The 26,638-nt window shown below is 31.8% G+C and overlaps 1 protein-coding gene across 3 annotated transcripts; it reads left to right on the top strand.

Moving 5' to 3' along the window:
• Positions 1–1,075: 1,075 nt before the first annotated feature.
• LOC132752189 (orexin receptor type 2-like) lies at positions 1,076–25,952 on the top strand. 3 transcript variants are annotated; one of them, XM_060742490.1, is made up of 3 exons: positions 1,076–1,307; positions 21,680–22,970; positions 25,301–25,952. In XM_060742490.1, exons 1-3 carry the CDS (start codon positions 1,273–1,275, stop codon positions 25,400–25,402), a joined length of 1,428 nt encoding a protein of 475 aa, XP_060598473.1. In that variant the 5' UTR covers positions 1,076–1,272; the 3' UTR covers positions 25,403–25,952. The 3 variants fall into 3 exon arrangements, with proteins under 3 accessions (XP_060598473.1, XP_060598475.1, XP_060598474.1); XM_060742492.1 differs by lacking the exon at positions 1,076–1,307 and adding an exon at positions 16,009–16,583; XM_060742491.1 differs by lacking the exon at positions 1,076–1,307 and adding an exon at positions 19,815–19,959.
• The last annotated feature ends 686 nt before the right edge of the window (positions 25,953–26,638 follow it).

Below are 26,638 nucleotides of genomic sequence, written 5' to 3'. Positions count from 1 at the left end.
ACCCGGATGTCAAGCATTTAGTCTTGAACATTGAATGACACAAGAAGAAATTTTCAGATTATACATTTTTTTTTTCTTCATAATATGCCATCTTTTTTGCTGTGATTAATGCAACCTTTTTATTTAATGACGCGGGTGTCGGCCACTGGAGTTTCCAAAGAAGAACTTTTTTCTACAGTTTTTCACATTTACTTTGGGTAGTCCCTATTTTATTTCGATTGAATAACCACGTCAGAAGAGACGTTTTCATTCGTAAATAACCTTGCATGTTTTCATATGTTATAATATAAATTCAGCTTGCTTTTAATTAAACAGTTTATTTCAAAGAAATAAATGATGTAAGAACAGTGCGTATGATTTAAAAAGTAAAGCATGCCACAGGCATTCGCGTAGGCAAACTTCCTGCATGTCTCCGCCTAGTTAAGTGATGGGGATGGCATTTAATAGGTTCAGATCGGTTCATCGATTTGCCTTATACCTAGTTTAATCGGTAGATAAGTCGCTACACAATACATTACAGAGGAATGACTGAATCAAATTAGCCGAAAACATTAAAGTACTTCCGGATTAAGAATTTTACGTTTTTTTGCCTACAAAAATCAGAAATTTTAAAGAGGTCAATTCCATACAAATATGACTCCTAAATTTCTTTTTTTTTTCAAGGAGTGTCTGATGCCATGCCAAGGACCGCACTTCTATGCTAGTTCGTCTTTACCAAAAAGAACAAACATACTATAGTAAGATCATAGAATAATGATATGCTTTAAACACATCTCTCCCAGAAATATCGTGTTCGAAAAAGAATCCTAAATTAAAAACTTAGATGTCCCGCTGATGTTAGTTAAGGAACGAATCGAAATGCTTAATTAGCAAATATTAGAATCGGTTCTAAGTACATATCAATTATTGTTCACGCGCTAAATCCCATCCCAAAATGCCGTTCACGGTTTAATACTGCTGATAAGCATAATGAAAAGTGCTATCTCTTAATACAAGCCGCTGTGGTTTTAATTGGCCCTATTATATATTGTTGATTGATACCGCGATACTGGGATATATAGCGCGCGGCGAATGTTAAACATTCATGAAGGCGTGTGAATCATAATAACTACGGTAATAAGAAACTCATAACCTATTAAAACTGATACATCATCCGTACCCCTTCCCATTTAACTTCTGTACACCCGGCAGGTTTAACCGTAAAACATTTTAGGAGAATTAATTATTACTTACTCGTGAACGTGTTTTCGGTGCATTACAATTCTATGGACAATGGAATCTCTTAGTATAATATTCGAACTTGACAGGTATGTTACATGTTTTGTTTAAATGTATCTATGTTGCATTTCTTTATTGGTATTTGGTATTATATATTATGTTGGTATTATATATAATTCTATTGAAATATTGACATAATATTTAAATATTGACTACATACTTTTGAAATATTGACTATATAATTTTTAGATATTGACTACATAATGTTACAAAATAGATTACATGATATTTAAATATTGACCACATAATATTCAAATATTGTCATTTGTTACTTGAAACTGTATTTTTTTTTAGAAATATAATATCTAATCATATATAAAATGTGCTACTGAGTAGAAGTTCAACTCTGCAAAACAATGTTGTAAACATGTAACCCTTATGGAAAAAAATGTAATAATATACATGTATAATAATTGTTTACACACTATAAAATATAAACTTGAAAAAGATTGATATAAAAAATACAATTCTTGCCGTCTTCAAGTATTTGATAATATATATATTCATAATAATCATAAAATAATGATAATAATCATAAAATAATAATAATAAAGAATATACTATATCTGTCTTACATTACACTGTATTTTAACTTTGAATCTTTCGAATTTAAGCATATACATTTAACTTGATAACTTTAAATTTAGTTGTTTTTTTATCTTGAACACTCAATTTTGATTGTAGTATTTTGAATACTGGTTTTATTTTTATTTGAACTATGAACATTATTACAGCATTTAGTTCATATATTTTCGATTCGTTTTATCATTAAATAATAAAAGCTTATTTGGAATTTGCTTTATGTTAAACATTAACAAAGATGCGTACTTTTTTTCCTTCATAAATTCAATGAAATGTGAGTTGAAATTCAATAAAGTGAAATTATGCTCATTTGTAAGTTGTCAAGTTGAGTTAATTAGCTTATGTTTCAGAAGAGTGACTAGTAAAATGGTCAATGGCCAAAAAATTAATAACCAAATAGTAATTATGAAATATTAAAACTGCCTAAAATAAAAAAGACTGGTCAGTTTTTTTTTATCAATTCAACGTTACAGATATATTTTGAAGGGTTTTTATTTATAGAATATTCCTTGAGTCACGTGGGCAATTGATTATTATCGCGGAAAAAGACTACAAAATCAAAACAAAAAAAACATTCTGGCAAAATGTAAAGATTTTTTTATATTATTTTAATCTGTACACACGCCATTTACACTTAGATGGGCATAATGTCTCTTAAAGACAGCTCATGTTTTGAACGTTTTTTATCAAAATTAACAAAAGTACATTTTTAACATAATTTTGAAATAAAAATCGAATGATGCAATAACGATCTATCTGCTTGTTCATGTTAACAATACCTAATATTGTTTTGCTGCCAGCCTACAACGTCACGGTTTTTATTTACCTATTTAAGTGTGTGTTGTGGGTTTTTGTACCATAAAAATTCAATGGAGGAACGTAACTGAACACTTTAACTGTAGGTGAAATCGGTGTTTAAATTGTTACACTGAACGCTGTATAAACGTAACATAAACAAATGTTCATTATGTACATGTGACGATGCGAAAATACACGAGTTATTCGTGCATGGGTTGCGGTGATTCAAACAAAATTTACAAGTTTATGTGTCATTTATAACTCATAGTTGAATACTTCCTAAAATTTCATCGTTTTATTTTATAAATTTTGAAAATTGATTTTGTTTTTAAAAAACTTACCATAGATTTTTATGAAAAGAAGAGCAGAACAAAATAGAGCCTTTACAAGCACTAACATATATTACAAGCACTAACATATATTACAAGCACTAACATATGTTACAAACACTAACATGTATTATAAGCACTAACATAATATTGTAACACTAACATCTATTGCAAGCACTAACATATATTACAAGCACTAACATATATTACAAACACTAACATGTATTACAAGCATTAACAAATATTACAAGCACTAACATATATTACAAGCACTAACATATATTACAAGCACTAACATATATTACAAACACTAACATATATTACAAGCACTAACATATATTACAAGCACTAACATATATTACAAGCACTAACATATATTACAAGCACTAACATATATTACAAGCACTAACATATATTACAAGCACTAATATATATTACAAACACTAACATATATTACAAACACTAACATATATTACAAGCACTAATATATATTACAAGCACTGACATTTATTACAAGCACTCATATATATTACAAGCACTGACATTTATTACAAGCACTAATATATATTACAAACACTAACATATATTACAAACACTAACATATATTACAAGCACTAACATATATTACAAGCACTAACATATATTGCAAGCACTTACATATATTACAAAGCACTTACATATATTACAAAGCACTAACATATATTACAAGCATTAACAAATATTACAAGCACTAACATATATTACAAAGCACTAACAAATATTACAAGCACTAACAAATATCACAAAGCACTAACATATATTACAAGCACTAACATAAATTGCAAGCACTTACATATATTAGAAGCACTAACATATATTACAAGCACTAACATATATTACAAGCACTGACATTTATTACAAGCACTAATATATATTACAAACACTAACATATATTACAAACACTAACATATATTACAAGCACTGATATATATTACAAGCACTGACATTTATTACAAGCACTAATATATATTACAAGCACTGACATTTATTACAAGCACTAACATATATTACAATTACTAACATACATGTATATTACAATCACTAACATATATTACAAGCACTAACATATATTACAATCACTAACATCTATTTCAAGCACTAACATTTATTACAAGCACTAAAATACATGTACATGTATATTACAAGTACTAGCATATATTACGTGTACACGAATTTAAAATACAAATTAAAATCTGGAGTATATTTCATCATAATTAACTATACGACACCTACTTATATGCCAATAATGTTTTATGCTTTGAGAAAAAAGAGAAGATAACTCAAACGTTTCGAGACATTTGTCTACGTAAGAGTTTTCCCCCTTGTTAAGTTTTTTTTATGGATATATGTACATAATTACATTTAATTATTCATCAAATTAAAAATAAGTAAATATTGTTTTGCTTTTGAAAACGACCAATACAAAATAATATGACTCATGAGACCTTCTGAGAAAGTCAAAAGTTGGAGCACAGCTGTGCTGGTTCTTTCAAATAGAATGACCATGAGCCGTGTTAGCAAAATGTTAAGCATAATTGAGCCGCGTCACGACAAAACCAACATAATGGGTTTGCGACCAGCATGGATCCAGACCAGCCTGCGCATCCGCGCAGTCTGATCAGGATCCATGCTGTTCGCTATCAGTTTCTCTACTTGTTATAGAGTTTGTAAGCGAACAGCATGGATCCTGATCAGACTGCGCGGATGCGCAGGCTGGTCTGGATCCATGCTGGTCGCAAACCCATTATGTTGGTTTTGTCGTGACGCGGCTCAATTGTATGAGATAGCTGGCAGCTTTCAATTTATAAAGAAATCCAATCTGACTTAAGTTTAGATCTGCTTAAGTTATTTCTTGCACGTAGTGTTTATTTGGAGCTGACTTTAATCAGAGCCTTGCGTGTCAGGTTACATTTACATATGGAGCTAAATATGTATGTATGTCTGTGATAATTCCTAACAAATGTTTAAAAAGGGCCATATAAGATGCCAAAAAAAAATATTTTTTTCATTTATCTCATACTTCAAGTATAACAATACGAACATACACATTAACATACAATTCACAGACTCATACCTGTATAACACTACAATTTATGAAAACACCCATTCACTCAATATTTCTACCATATATTCATTCATATCGAAAAATAAACAGAATATTTAAGATAGAAAAAACTGAAAATTTAAAGTAATTTCAAAAATCTTTATAACTAATAATATAGGGCAAAGAAGGGAGAAGTAAATAGAAAAAAATAAAAAGGCAAAAACCTTGGAAGAAGAAAAAAAATAACCGTTTGGGTACAGATGACTTTTTTATTCTTCAAAATTTTATATTTAGATAAAATGAATAAAATGTAACCATTATTAAGTAAACAAAGCATGCATACAGCGAGGCTCTTAATAAACAATATAAATTATAAATATATGATCGTAAACGCTACGTGTTCGGTGGTGACTTTATGACTTCCGGTTCCGGTGATGAATTGTTTCCCTTTTCGTCTCATTGTTTTATCAATACACGTGGGCGTTTGCTAGTTTCTAGTAAGTTAGAGAGATGCAGTAATGTCGTGCTATTCGCTTGTAGAATAAATAAACAGTGCGATATTTTAACAAATAACATATCACTTCCATTAAAGGCGTATAAAAAACAACTTTACATGATTCTACTAATTGTTTACAGAAACATGTTCAGCGAGAAGAAAAACTGACATGCGGTCAAAGAGCTTGTTTTCGAGCTACCTGCATTTGTATTTGAACATTTGCTTATAAGGGGAAAAAATCACAGTCAAGGAAAATAAGGACTTACTTTTTTATGTATCTGATTGACTACTTTTTTTAATGATCTAGTGTGCAAAATTTTAAGAATTGTAAATAGTTATACCTTTTTTATTACCTTAAACCTATTCCAGTTTTCTTTAAAAGGGTGACCTATTTTTTTTAGAGAATTTTCAGTTTGTTTACTTAAACTTGAATACACGAACAAGTCTTAGCTTCTTTAACGGAAATTCCATTATATATAGCATTGACACCAAGGAAAAATGGAACACACAAACAATAAAACGGTTTGTCAGACAATTGTGTACGGTTTCTGCCCCAACAATGACCTTAAAATGCAAAATATTCAAATTCAAGGACACGAACTTGCGGACTGTAATTTTTTTTGTTCATGTAACATGATTTTGCTATCATATTCTAACATTGTGCAAATTTTAAATGAATTGTATTTTACGGTTTCCAAACATGTTTACATTGCTGGAAACTTTTAAGGCTGAAAACAAAGCAGACCTTAAAAAAACCTAAATTGTCAAACGTATGTTTTCTTTTGACATAATATTTCTGAATTTTTATAAACCTATTGAACTAATTTGAATTTTGTTTCACTCATCTATCCCAATTAACTTTGATGTATTATTTTAGTGTATGGGTTTGTTTTTGTATTTTAATACCTTGATTATTGTTATTTCGGATAGAAACAATTGCATTTTATCATCATCGGGAAAAAATATGCTTTTATTTGTCTAATATGTTCATATTTGTCTAGTTTCCTGGACAGTTTTGATACATCAGTTGTTTCCAAGGCAATAAATGGAAATTATCATTTTCCGATCGAGATGTTATTGTTATCTCGTCAGTAGGGTAATAGGGAAGTTGCCAGTCTATACTTGGTAAAATAGGAAATACACCAAACTTGTTCAACTTTATCCCCGTTCTCGTTCGTGATTTTCATGTTTTTTTCTTTCCACAGTAATCATTATTAAATCAAAATCTCGGGTACTGTTTCAAATGATCTATTTAGAATAAGTAGAAATATACCAATGTACCAGTGTAAGGGATATTGCGGGATGATAAAATCAGCGATAGTTTGCGTTGGATCCCTCACCGCACTACATATATTGTGCATGCATTGGTTTTATTTTTGACCTTATTTCTTTTGTGCGAGTTAAAGGACAAATAGACAGACGGAATGCCAGACTGACAGACAATTCAAAAATTATATGCATCTAATTCTCTAATTCAATTTTTGGGAATAAAATGAGACAAGGATAGTTTATAAGACATGAACCAGTTACTACATTTTTTCCTTCTGATAAAAGAAAGTTAACGTTAATTCAAAAACTATTCAAACTCGTAGCATGTAGCCATTTATTCCTTCCTCCTTCCCAGCCTGCCTCTCCCCTCCTTCTCCATCCCCAAAAAAGAAATTAACCAATATAATAGGTCAGAAAGACACCAGATACCTAACTCAGTTCAAGTCTTCATGAAAATAGATCCCGGAAAAAATAAAATAGTCTGACTTCCTGTTTCACTCAACCAATCCCATGTTATATTGCAAACAGATGTTGTAATGTCGTGAGGCAAGATCATCATTACACGTCGTTAAATATTTTTCAAAGAAATTTGCAAGATACTTTTTACAATTGTAGACACTTCTGTTCTTTAAATTTTGGTAGTCCAGGGCGAACCAGTTCTTTGTTTTTAACAAGATAAATGCGGTGGAGCCATAATTAAAAGCCTTCAAGATAATTCTAAATTTGGAGAAGCAATTTATTTAAATTGGTTTAAGCTACGATCCCTTTTAATTTTTATTTGTTTAAAATTCAAAAGTTCGTTTAAACCTTATAATCTGTGACATTTTTGCGTTTTTTTAAAATTACAGACCCTTACTGGTATAATAACAGAAGATAATAATTTTTTCCGAAGATCTATTTCCGCTTATTTCGCGAATTTGAAGATTTTCCCAATTTGAAGATTTTCGCGAAAACAAATGTTCGCTAAACAAGAATCATATAATTTAATTAACTGAATCGAAAGCAGAAATTCGCCAATATTTTTATTCTCGCCAATAAGTCTGAAACGTTGATTTGGCGAAATTTTGACCATTCGAAAATATTTGATTTAACAGTAGAGTGAGGCAAAATGAAACAACTTCAGTTCACACTGTTAGCCCGCTAGACTGCTAGCCCGTTACCCCGCGTACTTCACGGCCATCTTCAAATGGGTGTGTGCATACTGACAAATTGATACAATTAGTACATTCTTGAATGGCATACAATAAGTTTTCTTTGAAGTCTATGTAAGTAAACGTTTATTAAATATATATTGCAACGCCAATGGCATTTTGGAAATCATACATATCGAAAATTATACATATCGGAAATTATACATATCGAAAATCATACATATCGGAAATTGTACAAATCGGATATTATGCATATCGGAAATTATACATATGGGACATTATACATATCGGAAATTATACATATCGGAAATTATACATATCGGAAATTATACATATCGGAAATTATACATATCGGAAATTATACATATGGAAAATAATACATATCGGAAATTATACATATCGGAAATTATACATATGGGAAATTATACTTATCGGAAATTATACATATCGGAAATTATACATATCGGAAATTGTACAAATGGGAAATTATACATATCGGAAATTATACATATGGGAAATTATAAATATCGGAAAATCATCTAAACTACATACATGCTTAAGAACAATATTTGTACCATTTACCAAATTTCATTACGATTCGGTAATCATTTTACTTTGATTTTTTTTTCCAACCAAATCGCAGTTTTCTAACATTTTTGAAAATAAATTATTGTAACGTCATAAAAGAACGCTAAAAAATGTTTCCATAAAATTAAACCACTCAGGCAGGTTCCTTGATGTTAGACATGGGTTTCCACAAATAAAATACATTGTTTAAGAATTAACATTTGGAGAATAGATCTACACGATAAAATCATTACAACTAGTAGTCTGCAAAAACTGCTGCAATGTCAACAACTAAAATAGTTATTGCATAAGCGAGCTTTGACGCATGCGTACTATTTACATTTCATCAGATCATCAGAGCTGTAGGCGAACCGTAATTGCTAAGTTGATTCCATAGCAATTAATTGCGAGTCTCTGTTTAATTGAACAAACTGTTTGACTTCTAATCAACTGGGTTATACTATTTTATACAGAAAATAAATTACTTTTTACAGATCTAAATGGCGACACAATAAAGATCTATCTAGCTAGAACATGAGGACAGATCCCACGTGATTGTCATAGAATGTATTTATAGAAAATATCCCTTTTAATGACTGACGATACTGAGTACTTTTATTTGACGTATGCGACCGATCCTCAATAAGTAGCAGATATCGAGATATTGACATATTTCTGTGACAAATAATGAAAGAATTAGTATAAAGATATAATTAATGGTTCAATGATTTGGGATCATTATCTGATGTGATTGTGTATAATTGCAAAGCCTGTAGCTAGCATAATTTCCTAATATGGTCAAAGTTTGTACGATAGAAAGAACATAAATTCGGTTCCAATTCATAACATATCAGATCACACATTTCTTATCATGGTTAAATTTTGACGATTAAAAGTTTGAATTTTATTCCTACAAGGCAAAGCAACATGAGGACAACATTCTGCCTGCTATATATAATTTCTCTGATTGTTTACAGTTTCTACCTTAATTGCTTAAGTAAAACACCATTAGAGAAATTAGAAAATTCCTACATTATGTTCAGGAGATGTTCTTAATTTCCTGGAAAGTATCTTTTTTTTATTTCTTTAATGGTTTAGTAAAAGTTTAGATTATTGTTGGAGATGTTATTACAACAGTATATAATTTACCGCTTTTACCATAAAGGGTTCTAATAATAACAATTTATTAAAGTCTCATCTTTAAGTACTCTTAAGCAGTGTAAGACTCAGATACGAAAGACTTGTGAGGACATTTCAACTTCATGAATTCCCGATTTCATCTTCATGAATTCACGATTTTAACTTCACGAATTCACGATTTTAATTTCATGAAATCACGATTACTTCTTCACGATTTCAACTTCGTGTATTCACGATTTAAACTTCGTAGATTCATGATTTCAACTCCACGATTTTAACTTTACATTTCAACGTTACAAAAATCGTGAAATTGTAATCGTTAATTCAGGAACTTTAAATCGTGAATTCATGAAGAAATCGTGAATTCGTTCAGTAGAAATCGTAAATTTGTTATGCTGAAATTATGAATTTGTGAATTCCGTATGATGAAATCGTGAATTAACGAAGTTAGAATTCACGAAGTTGAAATCGTGAATTCAGACAACTCTGATCCTTAATTCTTGAAGTTAATATCGTTAATTCACGAACTTGAATTTGTGAAGTTGAAATCGTGTATTCATGAAGTTGAAATCGTTAATTTGTGAATTAGAAATCCTAGATTCGTTAATTCCGTATGTTGATGAAGTTGAAATGTATCCACCGGCTTATTTACAAAATGCTAAATTACTATAACTATACTTATTGCCTAAAAGCCACAAGGGTAAAAGACGGTCCAAGTAATTGGTCAATTATTATCTTTTCAGAAACTAAAAAAGGATAAAAATAAAAGATTTTTAGAAATAAAAACGAAAGCTTTTGTAGGGCACAATGGGCCTTTAAGCGGTTCTGTCCTAGTATATTATCAATATTTTGTTATTCGGACACAAAACTCCCTTTTAAAAGATCATCAGGATCGTGCTGTTATGTAACATAATATTATACATGCAGCACCTTTTATGTCTTTTTCTATTGACTTTTTAATAATAAAAACTCCCACTTGAATCAGAGTGATAAATTATGAGGCTTAAATGCATATTAATATTTCGTTGAAGATATTTTTCTCAAAGTACCACGCCCTTATATAAATGCATGTTTTTGTACGAAATATTTGACATAATTATCTAAAAAGTTGATCAGAAGTCAGAAAGTCGTGGATGATTTCCCAAAGTAAATGCAATGCACTTTAATTAATGTAACGTAAAATTACAACGGTATTTAGTTCCATCGCAACATACTGTTCAATTGTTACGCAGAATCTCGTTTTAATACCTTTTTTATCAACACCATCATCGCTTGACATTATTGGCAAAGCTCTTCATAAATTCTGTACAACACTTTTAATACAATAAACCTTCCCGACGACAAAGCCTTTTATACAAAAAAGATAGATCGTTCATGTAACAAATATTAACGCCAGTATTTATATTAATATCTGTCTATAACTTGATCTGAACGATGAGAAGGAAATAATATTAAAATATAGAACTTTATCATGGAATCTCCTGAATGTAATCCTGAATATGTCTGCATTTAAATGATCCATTAGTTACTAATACAAATCTATTTTTGTCCTCTTTATTTTGCTCCCTATGCGCAGTCATTATAAACAGGGGACATGTAGTTCCACTAAATTATCCGTTTTTGTTGTTTTTTTCCAAAAACTATTTTCAATCAATGTTGCCGTTCCGATTTTATAAATGATTTTATCGTACCTTTAAAGAGGAACATTTTTCACTTCATTTTTTTTTCAGTATCCACAAATGGACCTGTGATGTTGTTATTTTCTCTTATTTTAGAAAGAGGATGTATTTATGTACTGTATCAAACATTTTTTAACAACATCATTGATGTTATAAAATTATAATAGTCAGACACGTTTGTGGTCTACATTTAAAGGGACTCGACTGAATCTGTTTGACATAATAGGACTGAAAATTTTTTTCAGTGATTTGTGTACCATTTGATGTAGATCTGGACCAATCATTTGTGTGCATATATTCAAATCATTCCCTCTTTCCGTTTTTCCACAATATTCAATTTTATTGCGTAAAATGATCAAAAAATGAACAATCGTTGCACCGCTTTTCACTCAAACTTGGCTCGAAATCGCACAAAAGAATTGATGTAAATTTAATTCATACTATATTTCTTTATTATTCTTTTGCTCATTTGTCCACTTAAAGTGCTTCACTTGATCTATATAAGAATTTTAAATGTTATGTTTTTAGGATTTTTGACCTCAATTTCAAGACAAATAATAATAATACTTGTCATAGAAGTCTTGAATTGTTACATGTTGTTAATCACATAATACAAAATCCAATTTTCAGAATTGACAACTCCAGTTGTTATGCTTAAATTAAACCCGTATTGTAAACAATTTATCTGTTGGCACTAGACTGATAATTTGTGCGGTATACGGGCTGATTTACAAGAATGATTTTGCCCTTGTCCTGGTTGAATTGAATCTAGAGTAGTTCGTTGTTAATAGAGTAGACAATGAAGTTGATCCTACAGTAGATAATAAAGTTGTGACTCAAGCATCCTTAAGTCATTAAGTTTTGTTAGAATATCATGTAAGTTGTACAGGCATGTGTGGCTAAAGTTGTGGAAATACTACTAGCAGCAGCCATAAACATTATATTAAGTTATATCAAGCCTGCATACCTTTAAGTCAGTACAACTATTTTTAATGTGCATGTACATAATTATTAACATTGAAAAAGTCAAGTCTTGCTTTTGATAAAAAAAACTTAACATTAAAAAGTCGATAAATCGCCAGGATTTGATGCATTTTGTCATAAATGTCATAAGTTTAAGTCTTTTGATGTTGTTTTTTTTGTTGTTGTTGTTGTTGTTGTTGTTGTTGTTATAATTGTTATTGTTGCTGTTACTGTTGTTGTTTTTGTTGCTGCTGCTGCTGCTGCTACTGCTGCTGCTGCTGCTTCTTTTGTAGTAGTTGTTATTGTTATTGCTGGTATTGTTGTTTGTTGTTGTTTTTATTATTAATTTTGTTGTTATTGCTAATGCTGCTGCTTTTGTTGCTGCTGCTGATGTTGTTGTTGTTTTGTTGTTGTTATTGTTGTTTTCTAGTTATTTGATTTTGTTTACAAATAAGATACATTGTGTTCGTCTATACTTTACAATCCTGGTAAAAGAACACAGCATGCCTTAATTCTCATTCATGCTTCTGAGACAGTATTTAAACATTATACGAGTATACTTTTTTCCTTTCTATAAAATACTGTCCAGTTTGGGAATATTATTTTCAATCAGTTAATGCGTTTTCATCAGACAATACCACTAGAAGGTTTCCAAACATCGTTTTTAATTACTTTTGACAAATATTTCATCTCTCACAAAGTATATCAATGCGAATTGTAATAAAAATGTGTGTAATGATATTGATGGATTAAAAAGATAAAAAAAACTATAGCGTAAGGAAATCAGATCAAGTTTTTTTATTATTCCCAGAAGTAAAACAAGAAGTAAGGATAGCGGTGGCCTCTTGGTTAAGGTGTCTGCCTCTCAACCCGTGGATTATGGGTTCCAGCCCTAATCGGGGTCTCGACCATGATTCTTCATGTGACACCAGTAGTGGTTGGTTCCTGGAAACAGACTCGAAAGTGATTAATATAAGTTGAAAGAACTTGTTCCGCAATCGGGCTTAACTAAATATGTTTTAACCAGAAGTAAAATAATATTTTTCCCGTATGACATAATGTATCATGAATTCAGTATGTTATTTCATACGAAACAAAAGAAAACACCAGCACGTGTTACTTCTAATCACTGTTCCTTTCTGCGAGCATGTACATTTAAACTTGAAAATTTCTTGTAAAAAAATGAAAGAAGACACGTGTTTCTGATTTGGAACGGGTTAGTTCAAGGAGACGGTATCGAAAGTTAATGCACCCGTGTGTATGTTCTATATGTAATAAGGGTCTATCCAATCCGCCCGCTCAGGCACTGAGAGTACGAACCCCAAAAAGTGTACCCGATATCACCTTTTACCTTTTATCACGATCGCGCTAAAAAGTATGTTTAAATTGAACTAATTAGATAGATCTTGTTTATGGTTTAGTTTCGAGTATATATGGTCACACAGTTAACAATTGAAAGTACTTGTAAAAGTTCATTATTCAGTTCAATGACCGGAACCTGAAAGAGGTCGGTTTCCCCTCGTCTATCTCAGATATAGATCTTGAAAATATTTTTCAAAACAAAATATTCTAAATTCTTCCTCTTTCATCAATACATTTGTGTAGTTTAAAGTCACGATAACAAGTGATGTTTAGTGTAAGTTGCAAGGAGAGTTTGTTTGTTTTTGTTAGTTTGTTTGTTGTTTCTTTGTTTTTTGCTGGGTTTTTTTTGTTGTTGTTTTTTTCCAAATAATTTCTAAAACAAAGTTATCAACCTTATAATATAAAATGAATGAATTAAGATTTCATACTTCAACATTTTGCATTTTTAAATTCTAATTTCACTATTAATGTCCCTCCAACATCTTCTTTCAACCACTGTATTAAAGTGAATATAAGTCTATATACTGGTAATGTGTAGTTAAAGGAGCTTCACTCAGGTCCAAAACCTTAAAGACGAAAAAATTGAATTACTTTCATAAATCGGCTGGGGCACTTTAAAAAGAGATATGCAATATATATCTAAGAAAAATAACCGAAACTAAATTGAAATTCGTGTTTTTGTGCTTTAATTAGACGTGTTTTTGTGCTTTAATTAGCACGATTTGAGTGAAAGTCGTTGCAACGCCTTTCAATTTGGGGTTTTATTTCACAACAAGAATAATTATTCTGAAAAATAGGGAGTAAGCAAATGATCTGAATTTTTGCACACAAGTTATTGGTCTAGACCTACATCAAATAGAACATAAATCTGGAAAAAATATTTCCAGTCCGGTCACGTCAAAACATTCGTCGAGTCCCTTTAATGAATATATACGTAAATTAACTTTAACCTGCTATATAAAAAGGCAACAGATTCTACCCATGTCACCAGAAGAGAGGCACTTGTCGTCTTATCATGGTCAGCTCTGATATCGCTATTTAGTCAATACATATTTTGATTTTTTTGTAAGTAAAGATAACATGGTTATCTTGTAAGATTGACATGTATAGGGAAGGACCTTAGCTAGCGACAACACGACACTGCGTCAAACGGCGCGTTGTCGGACTTTCGTCTTGTCCTGTCGCTAACGATACACGCCGAACGGCGCGTTGTCATGCGGCGTGTTGTCGCGATGCCACATTGTCGTTCGGCTCAAATCGAAGGATTGGCTTATAAGCAAAGTGACAGGGCAACGTTGCGACAACGACAACTAGAGACAGGGCGACAAGACGAGAGTGCGACAATGCGCCGATTGGCGCGTTTCGCTAGCGACAAGACGACAAGAAGAAAAGGCGAGAACAATAAAGGTTGTGTTGTCGCTATCGACAACGCAATACGCAAAGTGTACCAAATCAGCCACCATAATTTTCTGTTGATTTATCATGCACAAATATACTGTAAAATAGTACTAAATGAACAAGTCAATTGGAGATATTTGAAGATATTTAGATATTATGCGTGGTAAGGGTTAAATTCCAACAGGGAAAATCCTAATAATGTAAAATAGATTTTTCCCGTAGATTATTTCAGAAAAATTATTGTTTTCATTTAGAAAGGCAAATTGGCTATATAAATCGCATATATTCATAAAGGAAAGAAAAAAAAATGTTTTTCTTAATATTTGTTAAACAAATTATCAACTTTGCCTTTAAATATAAAAGAGATAGCACTAATAATGAAGGAATTGCAAGCATTAAAGGCCCATTTATCCACACTGTTAAAGTTATTTAGTATTTTGTATGGAAGTGAAAATACCACCTGTTTCACGTTATGCTACAAAATATTTCACATTCAGCGCTATTTTTTCAGATGATCAGCATCACACATGTTCTTAATCTATCACTACAACATTATAAAACATAAACATATATATCTCCTTTCTGTCGAATGAAAAAAAATCTGATTCTCAATGTGCTTTTATTATGAACCATTGTTTTAAACAGCTTGTTTCGGATACTGCATTGTTTGCATGTTTATGATTCGTATTAACAATTTTGATACTGGTTAGAACATGGTATGCTATACATCATTTTCATTATCTCTACGGATCATCTGACATGTATGTCCGAACTTATTAGTTACAATCGAAGTTGATAACATGATATTATCACAAACCGCAGAGTATCATTTCCGAATTTCTCGGTATCATCTTTCATTATTTATTGATCTAAGGACGCAGTTTGTATATTAAAACATCCACTAATTAGACCACTGAAAGTTTGCTCTAATTGGTTATCGCGTTTTTGTTAAAAGATGGACACTTCTGTTGTCTGACCTTTCACTTATTTAAGTATATAATCGCATTGATCTGTTTCATATTTAAGTGTTACAAATGCTTTTAGCATTGTTGATCGGTATACGCCAAGGGGAAATAGTGGCAGTGTACTTCTTTGATGAAGTGGTCTGACCTAGTTCCTTTACAAGGTGGAATCGCAATATATTAGGAAATCTGATGAGCTTTGATGGTTTAAGAGCAGAAAACGGGAATTGTTGACATAAAAAAATTAATTCTGAGAAAGACAACAAGTTTTAGATACCTGCTACCTGACATCTGTCACACAATAACTCGATAAAAAAAGAAAACAAAACACGCGATAAATACAGGACATCGGAAACGAAAATATTAGGGAAAATGTGTTTGTTTGTTTTTTCTCAGCGTGACTAATTATCTGGATTTATGAAATCAGGATATTCAGCAACTGACAACAAAACAAAACGTGTGACCGTATTATATTACGGAAAATAGTGGAACTGATATGTCAAATCCAAATTTGAAAGGAAAAAAGGTCAGTCAAACAAACAAGGAAAAGAATTTTCGAATTAATGTATTTGCATGATTATTTCTATTTATTTCATTTTTTTATTTATATCGTAAAAATATTTTCCGAGGACATGTAAAGAAAATGGAGGACAGTAATTGTATAATCGCTATATAATATTTTGACAGATTACTTCTTATTCAAATAACTTCTTGTTCATTTAGATTGCATCTTATCTAGATTGCTTCTTATTCAGATTACTTCTTATTCAGATTATTTCTTCTATTAATTCATTAATCAAAGCAGCGAATAATTTAATAAAAATCATTGTTCGCGTCAAAAATCGAAATGAAAAAAAATAATGTAACAAGTAAGGTTTATATTACATTCTCGTGTGAATAGCGTTGCAAAATGTTTTATGGTTAATTACGTTATAATTGAGCCGCGTCACGACAAAACCAACATAATGGGTTTGCGACCAGCATGGATCCAGACCAGCCTGCGCTTCCGCGCAGTCTGATCAGGATCCATGCTGTTCGCTATCAGTTTCTCTACTTGTAATAGGGTTTGTAAGCGAACAGCATGGATCCTGATCAGACTGCGCGGATGCACAGGCTGGTCTGAATCCATGCTGGTCGCAAACCCACTATGTTGGTTTTGTCATGACGCAGGTACGGAGATGTATATAATAAACGGGTTGATATAAGACTATTTCTTGATATACTTCTTGCTTTTGTCCCTCATAAATTTCACCAGAATTGGCTAAGTAAAATCATCCAGAAAATTCCCAGATTTAGATAGTAATTTGATAACCCTTTTTACCATATATGGATATTACCATACCAACAACCTATTCGCAATACAAATTGCTTTGCAAGATGACCTATAAGACTCGCACTGAGTTTGAAACTTCTTAGAATAATTATCTCTTCTGAAGGATATATATTATAACATCTTACAGTTAACTCGTAAAAGAGGAGATATTTTCTTTAACTAACATGTTATTTTAGGAATATGTTTGTTTGTCACGTACGAGACGCTGTTTTGTATTTTTAATTTGAAATTATGCGCCCCTTGCCTTTGACAAGAAAGTTGCGTTTTTCCCAAATGGTGAAAAACCCGGTTATAAAAAATTTAAAAATTTTAGCATTTGGGCAAAACTTTTAAACTAAAAATTCAAAATTGTTCAATTTTTTTAATTTTGGGCCCAAAAATTTGGGTATTTTTAAAGAGCTCAAAATTTCTTAATCGTTAATGCAAAGTTGCTTTTTCACTGGCAAATTATTTTCCCGGGAAAAAACAAATTTTTTTCCTAAAAACGATTTTGGGTAATTTTAAAAAAAAACTTTTTTATTTTTTAAAAAATTTTTAATTATGTATTAAATGGGAATAATACGGGGGAAGTCAAAAAACCCTGCCCCGGAAGCGGCTTTCCGGGGCCTTTGGCTTCCCCGGCCCTTTTAGGATACCTTTTTTGTATTTTTTAAAAAGGAAATTTCAAAAAAAAATTTTAAAAATTTTAAAAAAAAATTAAAATTTCTTTTTTTCCCCCTTTTCAATAAATTTTCAGTGTCAGTTTTTAGTCGGGCCCCGGGCCTTTTACAATTTAACTAAAATGATAATAGGCGGGTTATTTCCTGATAAACGGAACCCAAAAATCTCAAACTTTTTTCGGATTTAAAAATAATAATGTTGAGGGTTTCCGACATGAAAACCCAAAGGCGGGTGACATGTTAAATTTACCGAATGACACCTTTAAAACGGAAAAAATGAAAGGATTTTTTTAACGACTTCCACGTTAATAAGCTTTGCTTAATTTCATATTACTATATTCAAATTATTCCATTTATAGACTTTATATGAATATCTTACTATAGAAAATTTTATCAAAAATCACAATAAGAGGATATTGAACGAGTATGAGTTCAACATTGAATTAAAACAAAAATGAACGAGTTGAATTATAAGAATCTTACACCGGCTGCCGGTACAAGACCCGGAATATTCTAGCTCGAGGTAAACCTAACTTTTAAAAACAGCGGAACGGGGCTTGCCCGATTTTCCCCTTTTAAAACAGTTCCCCGAGAGTTTAGATTTTCCCAGCCCTTTTTTCCCAAACAGCCGGTGTTTGATTTTTTTTCTTGCATTTAATGTTCATTATTTCGGGAAAACAGAAATTTTTTAAAAAACCTGAATTCTCATTAGGGCCCCTTTTTCTTAATTACGATAACTTTACAACTTTCCATTCAAAACCGGAAAAATGCGTTTTCAAAAAGAACACGTTTCTTTTCTTTAAAAAGTCCCGGGCGTCTGACTTCTTTTACAGCACGGGACCTTGTCTTTAAAAGGGGGGGTGTAAGACAGGTTTCAAAAGGCAGGGTAAAAAAAGGGGGTTTTAGTTTAATCCTTTTTTGGGGTTTGCAAAAAATTTTTATATTAAAGGGGCCCTCTGGCAAACAAAATATTGTTGTTGTTGTTTTCAACGAGGTCAATAAATTTAATAAATTAAATCTACATGAATATAATATTCTTCTCATCATATTACTCAAACAGTGTAAACGAATCACTTTTTCATTGACGCGCTTAGATAAAGCGTAACGCTTACATTTTACGCGTAACGCAAATGACGTCACGTCAAAATAATATGCAAGGCTATGCAATGCTGTTTTTACGGAGTCGCAAAAGCGGCACTGTTGTGTGATAAAATATTGTTTCTTCATAAACTTTAATTGCAATTTATTTCAATTTCGAAGTCTTCATATGGAAAGCAATTTCATTTTATATTACTTTTTCGTTCATTTCATATAACTTTTCGAATTTTAATTTACGTAGAAACGATTATTTTTAACAGCCCAATGCTTGCGAAATTAATTACAACTGACAATGTATCAAGATGATTTCAAATATGCTTCTATGGCATTCCTGATACAATTTTTTCTTATCAAAATTAAAAGAACTCAATGCAGTTTTTTTTATGATCAATGATTCTCATTGGCTAAAATGCACCAATGAAAAATCCTGACACAATGAATGTCATGGCATTATTTGTATAGCGTTTAATAACGTGCCTCGCAATTTTTTAAGCATTACCTGATGCGGATGATAAGGCATTGATGAAGCAAATTGATAGCACTGCTTTAGAAAAACAACTATCCGAACAAATAAAAAACCATTTCTGATTCACCGTTAGCGGAGTCACGTTGTATTGATGGAAATTTAAAAAAGGAAGGACATTTTCTCTGGTGTCATGTTAAAGTAAATGGTATTTAAGCGCGCCACAGCATTCAAAATTGCGCATATCCTCTGAAGAGAGGACTATTAAGCGTTTAATGGATAAATAATATGATATGAAAAGGAATATATTGATTATAATTATATTTAATTTGAATTTCATTGGATAAATGTAAGAATACTCATTTATATTTTTATTCATTTTTTTTGAAATATGTCGAACTAAATGGCACCAAAGCATTTTACAATATTATTTTTTAACTTTTGTATATATTTTAGGTAAATTCAAAGTACTTTTTAAAGGTCAATTCTAATTTTCGATTCATTCGGATACTTTCGAATAGCTAGATTGATACCTTTTAGTATTTATTTAATCTTTTGATAAAACTTTCATCTACTTAATGATCGTTTAATCTTAAAAGGTCAAGTACGAAAATGTTTGAGGTCAGGTACGAAAATGTTTGAGGTCAGGTACGAAAATGTTTGAGGTCAGGTACGAAAATGTTTGAGGTCAGGTACGAAAATGTTTGAGGTCAGGTACGAAAATGTTTGAGGTCAGGTACGAAAATATTTGAGGTCAAGTACGAAAATATTTGTAAATCGAACATTTTGTACATTTTGCATGATTTTATATATTGATAACAAATTTAAGGTGGGCATTATTTCATTAATTGCTAATGAGTGACTGATATTTTCATTACATAAGTTCATTACTACAAAATTAATGTGTTCGTATTTTTTCTTATTTTTTTTTCATTTTTTGATTCTTTCGATTGTTTTAAAAATAAATACTAGTGTACAATTTTGATTACTGCTGAGAGTGTGTTATGTCTTGTTTTATACGGTACACTTCTAATGAAAGGTTCGTTGTATTTTTTGAAACATTCTGTAAAAGTATTCAAGCACTGCATTATTTTCTTTCTCTTTAACATTTGAGCCGCGTCACGACAAACCAACATAATGTGTTTGCGACCAGCATCCGCGCAATCTGATCAGGATCCATGCTGTTCGCTTACAGACCCTATAACAAGTAAATAAACTGATAGCGAACAGCATGGATCCTGCTCAGACTGGTCGCAAACCCATTATGTTGGTTTTGTCGTGACGCGGCTCATTTGATAAAGTCAATGAGTGTCAGACAAATTTTATCTCGAGCGCGTGACAAAATATATCACATAACGCTGAGTTCTGAGAAAAGCAAACAGATTGGGTACCACTATATTATTTTAAAAATATTATTTCTTAACATCAAGTTACCCAGACATCGTATTTATTTCATCGTTATAAGCGGTTACACGTGATGTATAGAACAAGCGGTGTCATGGCAATATTAAATGAGGCATAAATATACTGTTTAGCTAGAACTTTTTGACTGATTTACATTAGCTTCTGTAGACATTTAAAATTGTCAGTTTATTTTGTAACTGTCTGCCGCCTTTAGGATTTTCACAAAAACAATCAATTTGCCTTCCGTTAATGTTGAGCCAATTAGCTATGTTTATTTGTATCATAAATTGTTGTATTAAATCAACTATAATGATGAAGTTTTCCAATTGTGGCTAAGGGATTACATTTAAAGGTTGAGGCACCGGAATCGCAGCCGCCGGTTATCCATGCGTAATCGTAAGAGGCGACTTATTGGATTCGAATAACTGGTGTCTATGCGTCTCTTAGCCTCAGTAGGTGAGGTAGTTCTGACCCTTAGTGTTGCTTTAAGTTTGTAACACCCGAAGTCAGCCACGACCATCGTGCCATATGACCTAAATTGTGTTGGTGCGCCTTGGAGCCAAACAAAGCAAAGCAAACAAAATGACGAAGTTTCGACTTATCTTAATTTATTCTAGCATCTTATTTTCAATAGTTTTATTATTATTCTAAACTTTTCGTTTCAGGGACCAACAGGTTACAACACGTAGAATGAGTACAAACGGCACAATGGATAGTGCGCCGACTTTAACCACTACAGTGTCTCCTGATGACCTTGAAGACACATTGGACCATTATAACGAAGTACAGGCTCTTCGATATTTCCCCGTCTTCGTTTTCCTAGTCATCGTCATGGTCGTTGGTGCAGCAGGCAACGCCCTCGTTCTTTACGTTTATTGTAAACGCTTCAGGAAAACGTCGTCGAATTATTTCATTGTTTCAATGGCGGTGTTTGATTTGCTCGCGTGCTTGATTGGACTTCCTACGGAACTCTATGATCTGAGATTTTCATATACGTTTTATAACTCGGCAGCATGTAAGATTTTCAGATATACTAATACTGTCGTTGTTTACGGTTCAGCTATTATTCTTGTTCAAATCGCGTTTGACAGATACTTTAAGATTTGCAGGCCATTGATGATGATTGAACTGTATAAAATAAAAGCCATGTGCATTTCGGCGGGAGTAATTGCCGTCCTGATTTCAATACCGGCATTAATACTTTTCGGAATATCCCGTACACCAACTCCGGACAAAAATTACCAAGGATATGATTGTTCTATAGAGGAATCGTACAGGAAGAAAACATTTTCAAAGGTCTATTATTACCTACTTGGTATTGTTTTTATCACGACTGTGATTGTTCTTACGGCCTTATACATCCGAATATGGATTGAAATTAAGCGGAGACAAAAGCTAGTTATAGGTGACCCAGTCAGAACACCATCTCAACGCGAGGCTATTCCAATGACCCAGTCTAGAGTATCTGACTCCAAAACCAAAAAACTTCGAGTAAGATACTGCTCCGAATACAGTGACGACGACACGCAAGAAAATGCATCACGGACTATTTTCAGACCGAGGCTACAAAGTCTCGCTCAGGCGATGACGAGATTTCGCGTGAGCAGAACTACAGTAGTGCTCTTTGCAGTAACTGTAGCATTTGTTATTAGCTACATGCCAGGCTTGATAATCATGATTTGTAGATCGGTAGTTAAAGACTTAGAGAGCAAGCAAAGTGTTGCTGAACAAGTACTAAGCAAACTATTCTCAAAATTCTACTTCTTGAACAATGCCATTAATCCTATTATTTATAGCTTTTTGAACATAAGTTTTCGAAGACGCTGTGTCATATTGGTGAAACAATTAATATTTTGTCAGCGGACTGAAATTATGAGGAGACCTGTGCCAGATAAAACTGATTCACAGAAAAGCAACAAAAGCACAAAGAGCAACAAAAGTACAAAGAATGAAGAGGTATAGATACACATGTATATAAATATATTAAGCATGAACATTTGACATATCATTTATTCTATATTGTACTCATATTTGCTCATGTAGTTTATTGGTTTCAAAAATGTACGCTTTTTTCCTCCATGCAACTGTGAATAGTGTCCATTGTAACATTTTGATCTCGAGGCTTTTAAAGGGTACTTTGTTGATTTTACAATTTTTATTATGGATTCTATATTGATTCTATATTTCATGAAAAGTTTTTAAAGCAATAATTATGTACCTGCACCGGTGTTAATGTAAAGAATGCATAATAATCTAACGTACATGTATGTATATCATTTAATTAAAGAAACCTTTTTTAAAGGGACTCCACTGAGGTTTTTTGACATGACAGGACTGGAAATATTGCTCTATATTTGTATACCATTTGGTGTAAGTCTGAATCAATAACTTGTGTGCAAATTTTCAGACCATTTCTTCACTCCGGTTTACTGGAAAAAGCATTTGTATAGCGCACCCCCCCCCCCCAAAAAAAAAGCGTTACAACGCTATTTCACTCAGCTTAGGCTAAGACTTGCACTAACTTTTGATTTTCTATTTGGTTCGTCATGATCCTTTGCAGATTTTTTTAATTTTAAGTGCTACATGTACAGTTGATAAATGACTATATTTTGAGGCTTTTTTTTACCTGAGCGGAGCTCCTTTAACATATTGCTTAATATAAAGTATTATATCAATATAAACTCTCTTACATATAAACATATTGTTTTCTAGTCTATTATTTAATAAGGAATACATGTATATGATATAACAATTACGAAAGACCGGTGGGGACATTTCAACTTCATGAATTCCCGATTTCATCTTCATGAATTCCAGATTTCAGTTTCACGAATTCACGATTTCAACTTCATGATTTCAACTTCATGAATTCACTATTTCAACTTCATGAACTCACGATTCTAGTTTCACGAATTCACGATTTCAACTTCTTGAAGTTGAAATCGTGAGTTCGTGAAGTTGAAATCGTGAATTCATGAAGTTGAAATCGTGAATTCGTGAAGTTGAAATCGGGAATTCATGAAGCTGAAATCGTGAATTCGTGAATTCCGTATATTAAAAACGGGAATTCAGGAAGTTAAAATTGTTAATTCATGAAGATGAAATCGAGAATTCATGAAGTTGAAATGTCCCTTCCGGTCTTTCGTATATAATAGATGTTGTGTATCGCTGAACATGTGTATTATGCATGATGCATTTGATATTGTCACATCATCATTATCATTTGTTTGTTTCACATTTATTCAGTTAATTGTGTTTTATCCAAATGACATATCTCTTAGCTCATCGTCGGATACCAAAGGCCGAACCATTAACATTTAAATCATGTTATTAAAAGTTCTTGATGACATGTTAATCAACCGTAGGTATCCGGCGAGGATGTTAACCTGTTGGCTGCTACGTAATCTACACATGCGTCAAGTGCAGACCAAATTTGGGCGGCACACTCGTTTCGTTTGAACATGGTCTGCACTGTTCGCTATTCAGTTGGATGAATTCTATTGTCCAGATTAAAGAACATGAGTTTATTTATGACATTTAACGGGATAAGGGTTAATGTGTATACAGATAACAAAATGATATATATTTTATCATTGATATTGTATATTAAGACGTATATATTTAAGTTATTTATAGATTACTGTTGGGATATATGGGAAAATATAGCCTGTTCTCAGATCTCAGAAGGTCGTGTATCCCGCCAGCGACTTATGTAACGAATTTATAAAATTATAGACCTCTTACGGGGATAAATTCTTCAAACGACTGATATTGTATTTATATATATAAAGAGAGAGGCTTTTCAAGTTTTTTTTTCTATAAATGCAGGATTTATTTTCATTGAATGGTATGAAAAATAGTTCATGAGTTGCGGTAGTCACGACTGAAATATGATAATTTTCATACCACAAGATGAAAATAAATCCTGTATTTATAGAAGATAAAACTTAAATTTGCTGTTTAGTATATACATTTTTCCTTTTTTTGTGAAAGACTGGCCCTTAAATTGTGTGTTTTGGCTGAATTTAAAAGAAAGTAGTCCGTCAAGACACTAGTGAAAATATAGAAAATGTATTTCACATCAGTGAAAAATATTTTTTACAGTGAAAATAAGGAAAATGAAAATACGCACTTTATTTATTTAATATTTCTGAATATTTCGTTTAGTATAATCATAATTAATAAGACTATTACAAAGAACGAGGACATTCAAGGAAATGTGCATAATCTATGGTATAGTATATGTTTTTAAGGCGAATTTGTCAGTAAGTTATTCTATTTTTCAGCGATTTATCAAGAACAGTTTACCAATGTGGTTTGATATAAAAGTAGCCCAAGTGGACCCGAAATCTGGCAATCAACCGAAGTTAACAATCTATATAAGATAGAAAAAGAACATATTATCACTTTTATTATCACTTTTACATAAATTGATATTATGAACAAGAATGTTTGTCAAAAAGCGTACTTTTGTTATGATATGTTTTTGTTATAAAGTGTATTCGTTTTTATCCAAAAAAAGTATTTTTGTCAAACAGTGTGGTGTTATTGAGAAATATCTTTTTGCCAAAATGCTATTTTTACAAGAATGTTATATTTTGTCAAGATAAGTATTTTGCAAATTTGTTATTTTATCCTAAAAAAAGTATTTTGCCAAGAGAGATATTTTGTCAGAACGTTTGGTTTTATTGAGAAATATCTTTTTTGCTTTTTTTGTCAGAAGTGTTTTTGTTTGTTTGTTGTTGTTTTTTCTTCCTCAAAATGGGTATTTTTTGCCAAGTTCTTGTTTTTTTCGAGAAGTGTATTTTCCAAAATTTTGTCAAGAAATGTATTTGGCGAAAAAAGTCCGTTAAAAAGGGTATTTTGGACACCAATAGGTGGATTTTGTTTAAAAAAAAAAAAAAAAAAACAGTAACGGATTTTTGAATTTTGAAAAACAAGAAACATAACATATTAATTTCTTAACATGACGACTGTTCTAGGAGCATGCCTAATTTTCATGAAGCAGCATGCTAATTTCATAAACATTTTGAAAATGTATTTTAAAGAATTTAAAAGTTAAATATTGTGAACGAAGAGAGTAATTCATACACTGCAACGGAAATTACAAAAGAAGAGGTCAAAGTATTTAAAAATAGCCATAACTGCGTTAGACACACAGTAGCTGAATGGTCATAAATACTGCAAAATCAAACACAACATGTAAATCATTACTTAAATCTAGATTTGAGCCGCGTCATGACAAAACCAACATAGTGCGTTTGCGACCAGCATGGATCCAGACCAGCCTGCGCATTCGCGCAGTCTGATCAGGATCCATGCTGTTCGCTATCAGTTTCTCTACTTGCTATAGGGTTTGTAAGCGAACAGCATGGATCCTGATCAGACTGCGCGGATGCGCAGGCTGGTCTTGATCCATGCTGGTCGCAAACCCATTATGTTGGTTTTGTCGTGACGCTGATCATTTCTTTTTTACTTTTCTTTAAATATTTAATCTTAGTTCATATTTCTCAAGTTATATTTTATTGGAATACATTGTATTTTGGTTCATCTGGAGGCATGCAGCTTTAAGCAGTGTTTTATATAACGTTATGTTATATAACTCATTTTTGCCTTCATTAATA

The sequence above is a fragment of the Ruditapes philippinarum genome, unplaced genomic scaffold (genome assembly GCF_026571515.1).
Source record: "Ruditapes philippinarum isolate M1 unplaced genomic scaffold, ASM2657151v2 ctg375_1_1_1_1, whole genome shotgun sequence".
Lineage (NCBI taxonomy): Eukaryota > Metazoa > Mollusca > Bivalvia > Venerida > Veneridae > Ruditapes > Ruditapes philippinarum.
This window is presented reverse-complemented; position numbering and strand designations above follow the sequence as displayed.

What these genes read in the sequence shown, in the direction of transcription:
- LOC132752189 (XM_060742490.1), top strand. Translation starts at nt 1,273, where the DNA reads ATGGAATCTCTTAGTATAATATTCGAACTTGACAG. An exon ending in ATAATATTCGAACTTGACAG is followed by an intron (nt 1,308 to 21,679) that starts GTATGTTACATG and finishes TTTTCGTTTCAG; the next exon opens with GGACCAACAGGTTACAACAC. An exon ending in AAAGTACAAAGAATGAAGAG is followed by an intron (nt 22,971 to 25,300) that starts GTATAGATACAC and finishes TCTATTTTTCAG; the next exon opens with CGATTTATCAAGAACAGTTT.